Consider the following 9,673-nt stretch of genomic DNA (forward strand, 5'->3'; position numbering starts at 1 on the left):
ATTTATTTTTGTAAAAATTTGGATAGAAAAGACTTTTATCTTTTCTTTTTTATTAATATTCTATGACATTATGATGGTCTCTGCATGTTATCCAGTCCACTTACTTTCAAGCTTATTATTTCAATCCATCTTTATTTGTTGCTTTTATTAGTGAGAGATGCTTAATTTAGGTGCTTACTGTCGTGACATAGAGTTTGTCAATAAAGGACGAGGCATTTCTCAGACGGCGAAAATTTGATGTGGGCCCTAGCCACTTCTACCACCTTCATGGAAACGGCCGCAGAGGTCTATCCCTGTGGAGTGCCAGTTTCACTTTCTTTTGACCAAAATTTAAGGTCATGATATCTATTTAAATAATAATAAAATAATTTAAAAATATCAACCGTTCTTCCTAAAGATGTGTATAGAAAATCAACAAGATGATGGGCCCACTCATGCCAATCCCAGTGGGTTTTGAATTTGATCTCTTTTGGAAGTTTGTTCAGCGATCATTTTCAAACCGTTTATAGCAATTATATGAAGTGTAATTTTGATGTGATATTTTTGTGGCCACAGATTTGTCGATATAAAGCCGAAAAAGTCATTATTTAAAAAAAAAAAAAATTTGATGAGACGCTCTGCCCTGTGTTCGTACGAATCGTAACCTACATTTCTTCCCCATGTTTCCTACTTGTTTCGTCCGAACTGTGCTTGTGTTTCAGATGCCGTGATGTGTTGTGGCCTGGAATGGATAGACCATATATATGGTCACGTGACATAATTTAATTTATAAAATTTTAATTTAAAATTTTATTTTTTAAATAAAATAAAATAATATAAATGACGTGTAATGTAAAAAATTTTAAATAGAATTATTCTTTCCACAACCAATTACTGCTTGTCGTCACTTTCATAGTTTTGGCAGTAATGGTAGTCCAGTGTTAGTCTCGGCTGATATTTATTTTCTACATGGATTTACAATTATAAAAGAATAAAATACAAAATAAAAACTATTATATATTTTTAGAGTATGGATGACAACACAATACTCTCTCATTTTATCTTAATATATCATGTAATTAAATCTTTTTATATATAATATATAGAATTTTTTTATATAAATATAATTTTAATTAGCATGATATTCTTAATTAAAATATTATTTATTTTTATTTTTATTCTCCCTCCAAAGTCCAATACTTATCTATAATTACAGTAACAATAAAATCTTATTAGAAAATGATATTTGGCCAGATAATTTTGAATAATGCTCTATACTATATTTTTACCTCGCTATATAAGATATGATATATTTATCATTATTAGATAATAAAGAATTATCTAATAAATGATCATGTAATAATGATAAATATGTCAATTTTACATAGTAGGATGAAAATAAGATAATAGTGTAGTATATAAAATTTTTGGATAAGTTTATTCTCTCAACTTTAGTATTTTATTTTATTTTATATTAATAATTAAAGAAGTGATTATTAGAAAAATTATGTATTTTTTTTATGTTTAAAAATATTTACAGATATTTACAAAATATTTAAAAAAACAAAAATAGAATTTACATTAATGAAACAAATTCAGGAGACTGCATCATCCAAACTTATTTGCAGTGACGGTATTGGAGTTCACCACCCGTGACAATTGTATCTCCCTGCAATAATATCTCTATCCTCTGAGCCACAGTTTTTGCCGCTAACGTGGCGTTGATTCGAATTGTATGCGCATTGCGCACCCGGCGCACTTCCGCCGAAACCCTTACACACTCGCTAGCCTATCTCTAGAATCTAGTAATCTACCGGGCCTTCCTCTGCTACGCTTTACTGTGTCTCAGTAAAGCCCAAATTTCATACTCTATCTTCCATTCTTTCAGAGCTTTTTTATTTTTTCCAAAAAAAGAATCCGAGCTTGCCTTCGGTTTTTTTTCCTGGAATTGGAAAAACTGCATCTTTCACTCCTGTTTTGTGATTTTAGAAAAATTCGAATTCTATTTCGGGGCTCCTGATCTTTTAGAACCAAAACCCAGTCCAAACTCCCCAAGAACCATAAATTCTAGCTGTCCCTGTTCGAAACTTCACGCCTTTTCACTCTCTGTTACGAAATTTGACATGAGATAGAGTTGGAAACAGCGAAACTCCATCGATTTCACAATTCCGCTGAAGGGAAAAAACCAAATTTAGCTAAGATGAAGAAGCTGTGAGAGACAAAGGAGACAGATCTGGTCGAAATTCTTCATCGAATGTCGGTAGAGAGATCGTTTGAGGCATGGGAGGAGGTACAGCGGCACGGTCAGGACTTCGCGGACCGACTAGCTCAGGGTTTCACCGGGTTGATCCAGTCCCACATCAGTCCTCCCTCGTTTCCATGGCCCAACCCTCAGAAATCCATGCTCTTCGACCTCGAATTCCCAAGTCAGCAGAATTTTGGGAGAGGAGATTTCGGATTGGCGACCGATAGTTCGGGGATTAATGGAGTATTGGCGATTTTCGATATTGGGAATAGGATTGGGCAGGCCGGGGCGGACTTCGGCGCGAACTTGAATGGGTTGGTCCAGCAGTTTTTCAGGAGGCTGCCTGCCCCGTTTCGGCAGGAGGAGAATGCGAAGGCGCCTGTGATGGTGGACGTGGGGGGGAGTAGGCTGAGAAGTGATGGGGGTGTAACTACGCAAGGCGATTTGGGGTTGTTGACAAAGAGGCTGAGGGATTTTGGGTTTGCGGAGAACGATAGTGGTGCTGATGAGTTGGTGGATGATGAAGTTGCTGGGTTTAATCTTAGGTCGGCAGGGCTTTTGGGTAGACCGCAGGTAAGAGTTTTGAAGCTAATTACACGAATTCATTCATCAATTTATGACCTAATCAGGCTTGTGACATTTTAAAGTGCTAATTTTAGCTTGTAAAAATAACATTTGTATATTAATAAACTGCTGGGGAAGGTATTGGATACCATGCAAATGATTAAGTCAGGTAGACTAAGCAGTTCTTACGTCGACTTTGGTGAGGAAGAAGGTAGTTGATTATGTGCTTTTAACGGAGCATGCTACGATTATTGTAATGGAATTTTTATTTTCTAAGTCCATACTACCACGCATTTTTCAAATTGCACCCCAAACTATCAAAATAAAAAATTTGTTACCGTAAATTACCATTTTTTTTCCCCATTTTGCACCCTCCATCTAATTGAGCCGAAATCCTTAAGGCCCCGTTTGGTTATACAGGTGAGATGAGATGAGATGTTTTAAATAGTAATGAATAAAATATTGTTATAATATAATTTTGTAATATTAATTTTGTATTGGGATTTGAAAAAGTAAAGTTATTTATTATATTTTGTATGAGGAATTGAAAAAGTTGTAATGATGAATTGAGATGAGATGAGATGAGTTTTTTGGTTTTGTGTTACCAATCCGGGGCTTCAAATGAGTTTTTCTGAAAATGCCTTAGTTAAGATTTTAGTAAAAATAAAAATAAAGAAATGAAAACTTTTTTTTAAAGAAAAACAAAAAGATGGCCACTATGGCTGGCCACACATTTTTATTTTTACTCAATCTGAACTAAGATTTACTTGAATTGACTTGAATGAAACAGAAGGATTTGTAGATCACAAGTAAATTGGATAGATAAGACTTTTAGTTGGATGCTGTTTTTTTTTTTTTTTTTTTTTTTTTCCTTGAGGACAAGCTTCTTCCATTTGGAAATTATTGTATTGATGCAAAATACATTTAATCACATATGACCGTGAAACTTTTTGGCAATTTTTAGGTGCCCTCTTGTATCTATACAATTATTTGTGTTTTCCAATAATTTAATTGCATCATAGTGCCATTTTGTCACGAACTTTGTTTTCACGTGTGGTGTTTTTGGAAACTAACTCCCAAATATTTAATCAAGTATGTATCTTTCATCATGGAAAGGATTAAAAAATCTAGATCATTTAAATTCCCTGAGAAATGGGCATGACAGTTTCATTTATATGTGAAACTTGTAAAAATTGTAATGACCATCCTGCATGGCAATTGTTTTGTCTATTCTTCGTTCTAAAAAATTCGTCTGTTTGTCATAGCAGTCTCATTTATGAGCTTTTTTTTTACCAGATGTATGTAGGAGGAGGAAGTCATTTAAGATTTTCTTTCTTTAATTTGATGGCTGCTGTATTTTTTCAATTGTTTTGTAAGTGGTATGGTTTTATTTGATGCAGGGGATCATAAATATTACATCAACCTATGATAGCAGAACACATGACGTAGAAAGTTCTTTGGTTGCACGGGGAGATTTATGGAGGGTAGAGGCATCACACGGCAGTTCTACATCTGGAAATGACAATTCATCTCTCTTTCTTGTCCAGCTTGGACCAGTGCTCTTTATTCGTGATACAACTCTTCTTTTGCCTGTCCATTTGTCAAAGCAGCATTTGCTTTGGTATGGCTATGATAGAAAGGTATGATCAGCTTTAATTGTACTATTTTTTATTTTTATTTTTAAATTTATTTATTTGTAATGTACAACTTAATTCATGCAAGCCTAAATAAAGATCCTGTAGGCTCCACCCTACAATGCTGTTTTCATGGTGATTTAATGAAATTGCCTTCAAAGATATCCTGAATTTGCAGCATTATGAGCATCTTCCACTGATTTAAATTCAGAGTTTGCTACCCTACTCTGTGTGGGTGTGTGTGATATTATAACAGACATAAAGGGTGCAAAACTAATTGTGTAAGAAGGCAAATGCATATGTAAGCAACAAGTTTTGGCAACTTTTCTGTGCGCTTGTATTGTCACCTAGAAACAAGTCTTTTAAATGATGTTTTTAGTACTCTTAAATGAACACAATGCACTTTTTAACACTGACTTTGCATGTATTATGTGTAAGCTGCCTCATCTTCAACAACTTTTTAATGCGTGTGATGAATTAAATTATGACATTAATGGATTCAGTGGCTTCGCATTTCCTCTACTACTATGTGGCCTTTCCCTGTGATTCGTTACCATGGTATGATTGTTGTGGCTTAATTTGCGATATGAAGGAATTGCATCTTGATGCTTCTCCAGATTTTCCCTCCCTTGGTTTGTACTCATTTCTTATTTATTTAATTTTCAGAATGGAATGCACTCACTTTGTCCAGCTGTGTGGTCAAAGCATAGAAGGTGGCTGTTAATGTCAATGCTCTGTCTCAATCCCTTAGCTTGTGTAAGTTACTAATTTCTATTAGAACATTGTAATTAATTAGTGAAATTATTTATTTGATGCCTCCTTTGCAGGGTAAGTCTTTGGACAGTCTTCCTTATAACTACTTAATTCAAAACAGAATTTATGGTTTGAGTTTGTTTATCATTAATGCTTCCTTTTCATTTGTAGGACTTGGATGGTCTTGCTTTCTTGCTTGCCTTGCATAATTGAGGTTGAGAGTTCCAGTGAAGATTACTTAGGGCTCGTTTGGATACTAAGAATATATCAGAATAATAGTGAAATGGTTTGTGAATAGTAGTGAAATAGTTCGAGTTAAGATATTTTATTGGATTTTGGTAAACGAGAGAAAAAAAATTGAATAAAAATATTATAAAGTTAAAATATTGTTTGAATATAATTTTTTAATATAATTTTTGTTTGGAAGTTTGAGAGAGTTATATAGGGTTTTGTGTTTTTCTTTTTGAGAAAGTTATAATGACTAGGTAATGATTAGATGAAAAAGTTGAAAAGTTGAAAATTTGAAATTGAAAAGTGTGTTGTGTTTAAGTGATGTTTGAAAAGGAAATATATGAGAATACCTAAGAATAGTTGTATTCCCAAACGGGCCCACTAGTCTTTTGCATGGTACAATTGAACTCAGGACCCATCCCAACCATACCCCTCCCATTTACCACTTGAGCTAACTCAGCATGAGAGGCATGATTACAGAAAAACAACATACTCTAGATTGTAGAATCTAGTAATAAGTGGTGTGATTAAATCTATCAAAAAAAAAAAAGTGGTGTGATTAAAAAAGAAGTGTGAGCATTTATTACCCGGTTATAGTTTAGTGAAATTCTATAGTGCACTGAGTCTGAGGATATAAACTGAGCTGAGTTGGTCTCTATGTGATACTGGAGTCCATGAAAGTCATTTAAGTATGCTATCACATGGAAAGTAGACTAGACAATTTTATTGGAGTGCTAGCCTGAAATATTAATTTGATGGTATCAAATTAATTTTTTTTAAAAGGATTATCCATCAATATTCATTTATTGACTTCTAAATTTCTTGGAGATCCACTAAAATCTTACATGCCAAGTTTACTGATTGACTAACTGAAGGCATGAATGAAGTCCTCATTTCATTTGAAAATCAATTTCTATTATCATGTTCTCAAGTTGAACCATCTTGAGTTGGGGTAGCAGTTTGCTCATAATAAATTACGAAAATACGAGTAAGCTGCCAACTTCTTTGGGCGGAGATTGACACAATTTTTCTTCTCTATCTAGTCGTTTGTAGATTTACAGTTTCCAAATGGGAAGTTGACATATGTATCTGGAGAGGGGCTTACTACAAGTGCTTTCCTACCTATTTGTGGAGGCCTTCTACAGGCTCAGGGTCAATATCCAGGAGAAATGAGATTCAGCTTTTCTTGCAAGGTGAGATCGCAAATTCGGAACAAGCTATGGAAAAATAATTTTGGCAAAATTCATCTCATTGAATCTAAAAAATGAATTCTTACACTTTTTTCCTGTAGAAGATTGTGTAACAATTTGTTAGTAATTCTAAGTTGGTGCCAATGTGAATGGGCCCTAAGATTTCCATTTGGAATCCTTTTTATTTTTCAGAATAAGTGGGGAACATGCATCACACCGATGGTGCAATGGCCTGACAAGTCGTTTGCGTTTAGTCTTGCACAAGCCTTGGCTTGGAAGAGATCTGGTCTCATGGTGAAACCGACCATCCAATTCAGGTTAGATTATCTGCCTTGGCTTTTTTAAGTTTCCAATGGATAAGGCAATTTAATTTAGGCTAAATACATTTTTTTTTTTTATTTAAGTAAGAAAATTTTATTCATAGAATGAAATAAGCGAAACTCATATACACAGAAAGTGTACAAAAGAAACATCTAATTACATTTCAACGGCTAAATACACTAGTACTCGTTGCAAGTCTATCGGCTGGCACTAAAACTCCCAAGCTAAAATTTTAGTCAATTTTACCTTGAAACTTTCAAGAAGGTACAAGTAGACCCGTAGGTTAGGTTTGCATCCAACTTGATGTCAGATATGTCAATCTGTGAAACTAGATAATATTATAGAAAAACCGAAAAAAATAATAATAAAATTAAACGGTATTTAGATATGGTTTAAGTATGTTTGCTCAAATTATTATGTTAACGGTTATTTATAAAAATAGGTGGTAAGTTCATGCTATTTCCTTAATATCCGGCCGGTGTAGTTTGTCCATCTACCCTTACCTATATAAAATAAGAAGTTTGTCCATCTACCCTTACCTATATAAAATAAGAAGTTTGTCCATCTACCCTTCTGGGTAACCCAGGTTGCATGAATATTGCTGTCAAGATAATCTTAGTTCCACACGAGAGCCATTTTCCCAACTCTCTTCGAGAAAAAGATATAAAGCTGCAAGCAATGAGAGAGAGAGAGAGAGAGAGGAGCGCCATCATTTGGGTTCTGAGCTACTTGCAGAATTTAAAATCAGCGATGCAAGCATGTACAAGTCACTTATTAAAAAAAAAAAAGAAAAGAAAAGGGCAATGCCATAGTTTCCTGTCTCATATGTACAAGTCACTTATAAAAAAAAAAAAAAAAATCGGCAATGCCATAGTTTCCTGTCTCATATTGCTATTATGTATATGCCTTCTTTTGCTTTATGAGAAGATATACGCCTTCAGATTAGATATTTCTCTTTTCGGTTTTGGTTTGGTTTCTTAACTGTACACTGATTACATATGCAATCAGTTTTAGCTGTACCCAGTCAGTAGCATGCTAATGCTTTGCTTCCATATTTTTAAAGAAATTGATTTGCTCTCAAATCATAAGACTTGGTGGTTCACATATTTCTTGTTAAATGTTGCAATGGCCAGTTTATGCCCCACTTTTGGTGGAAGCAGTCCTGGGTTGCGGGCGGAGCTTATTCATACGGTGAAGGAGCAACTGAGTCTGATATTTGGATGTGCATTCATGACTCATCCTTCTGCATTTGCGTCTATTTCTGTAAGTCAGTGTTTCACAGTAGTGTTCTATCGATGTCTTGAGGGTATGGGCATTAGGTTTTCTCCTACCATTGCAAAAAATAAAGCACATATCACCTTTGCTTTTCTGAAGTTTTACTTGGTAAATTTAATTGTCAGAAGAGTATAATTTTTGACAAATAAATCTTATCAAAAAAATTTTGACAATTAAATTTCGTGTATGGAAACTATTGACAGCAAAGGGATTGACTTATAATCTTTAGTGGTGTTTTCGAAGGTTGTTATATTAAGATCTTATATGATGCTTATCATTATATCTGGTAATATATGGCGTGCTATCATATTTTCCTTGCTTTGTACTGATCTTGCAACTTGCTTAGGCTAAAGACTCGCTTCCAATACTTCTGAGTTGTTTAATTATATTGATGTTGGAGTTTTTGGTCTAGGTTGCTCTTCTCTCAACTCTGCCTTTAAATTATTGATGAGTAGGGCAATAACAACCCATTCATGCCTCATCCACTAGTTCTCAAGAAAATATTATTTTAAATTTATACACAACAAATTAATATAAAGTTCAAAAGAAATTTTGTAAAAAATATTATTTTATTCAACAGTTGTATAAGACCTTAATTAGCTGTCAATCATTTCTCTGGACTCTTTTTTTTCTCTTTTTACCTTTTTAATTATTGATATTGGACGTTTATTTTGTTATGACATTGCTCTGCCACTGTTCCTGCTAGTATAATTGAATTTCATTTTTCCTCTTCTTGTGGTGTATGTTCTATGCACAGCTTGGCAGGTCAAAGTGGAACGGAAATGTTGGGAGTTCTGGGATAGTTGTGAGAGTGGATACCCCTCTTTCCGGTGTTGGTCGACCTTCCTTCTCTGTTCAGATAAATTGTGGTGTTGAATTTTAAACGTGATCCCACATAAGCTCCAATCAAAGTGTACAGTCTCCAGCAGCTCAGAAACCATACAATAATACCACTTGTGAATATTTGAATGTTATTTAATGCCAGTTACATTGATATCATTATCTTTGTATTTGGAATATTTTAATACATTATCTCTCTCTTTTTTCCTAGTCCACTTGGGTAATGGGTTGCATTTTTTGAAAATTTTTTGGTATTTCTAGATATAGATGTTCTGTACATGTACAGATATACTACTCTTTTGTATCTTTGGAGTTCAAAAAAAAAGCCCAAAACCCCAAAAGAAAGGCCAAGATGTTTGAAGAATTTTTGGGGATGAGATTATGTGGAATGTGTTTGATAAAAGTCATGAACTGGATCTTTTTTATTTCGCATCTCTCTTGTAAATCGCAAGTGATAAAATTGGTAGAGCACAGTACTCGGTAGTTTCAACAGTATCACTGAACATTGGAAAAATTATAAATGATGGACGAATATACTGCCTGTCTGGTTTAAACTTGGCAATGTAGACTTGTGCTAAAACTTGTCGATTATTATTTTTTTAAGAAAAAAAATCTAAGAACTAAACTATAAAAAACATTGA

General features: G+C 34.0%; 1 protein-coding gene across 2 annotated transcripts; it reads left to right on the forward strand.

Moving 5' to 3' along the window:
* Positions 1-1,700: 1,700 nt before the first annotated feature.
* On the forward strand, positions 1,701-9,242 carry LOC122289042. Of its 2 annotated transcripts, XM_043095945.1 has the most exons (7): positions 1,706-2,797; positions 4,189-4,428; positions 5,089-5,178; positions 6,450-6,599; positions 6,789-6,913; positions 8,051-8,180; positions 8,950-9,242. In XM_043095945.1, the coding sequence occupies exons 1-7, from the start codon at positions 2,234-2,236 to the stop codon at positions 9,073-9,075; spliced, it is 1,425 nt and encodes a 474-aa protein (XP_042951879.1). In that variant the 5' UTR covers positions 1,706-2,233; the 3' UTR covers positions 9,076-9,242. The 2 variants fall into 2 exon arrangements, with proteins under 2 accessions (XP_042951880.1, XP_042951879.1); XM_043095946.1 differs by lacking the exon at positions 8,051-8,180 and having other exon boundaries at positions 1,701-2,797.
* The last annotated feature ends 431 nt before the right edge of the window (positions 9,243-9,673 follow it).

Source organism: Carya illinoinensis, chromosome 12 (assembly GCF_018687715.1).
Source record: "Carya illinoinensis cultivar Pawnee chromosome 12, C.illinoinensisPawnee_v1, whole genome shotgun sequence".
NCBI lineage: Eukaryota > Viridiplantae > Streptophyta > Magnoliopsida > Fagales > Juglandaceae > Carya > Carya illinoinensis.

Excerpts from the sequence above, each read along its gene's own strand:
- LOC122289042 (XM_043095945.1), top strand. The coding sequence starts at position 2,234 with ATGTCGGTAGAGAGATCGTTTGAGGCATGGGAGGAGGTACAGCGGCAC. Across the intron at positions 5,179-6,449 it reads GTCTCAATCCCTTAGCTTGT|TCGTTTGTAGATTTACAGTT; the intron begins GTAAGTTACTAA and ends TTCTCTATCTAG. Across the intron at positions 6,600-6,788 it reads GATTCAGCTTTTCTTGCAAG|AATAAGTGGGGAACATGCAT; the intron begins GTGAGATCGCAA and ends TTTATTTTTCAG.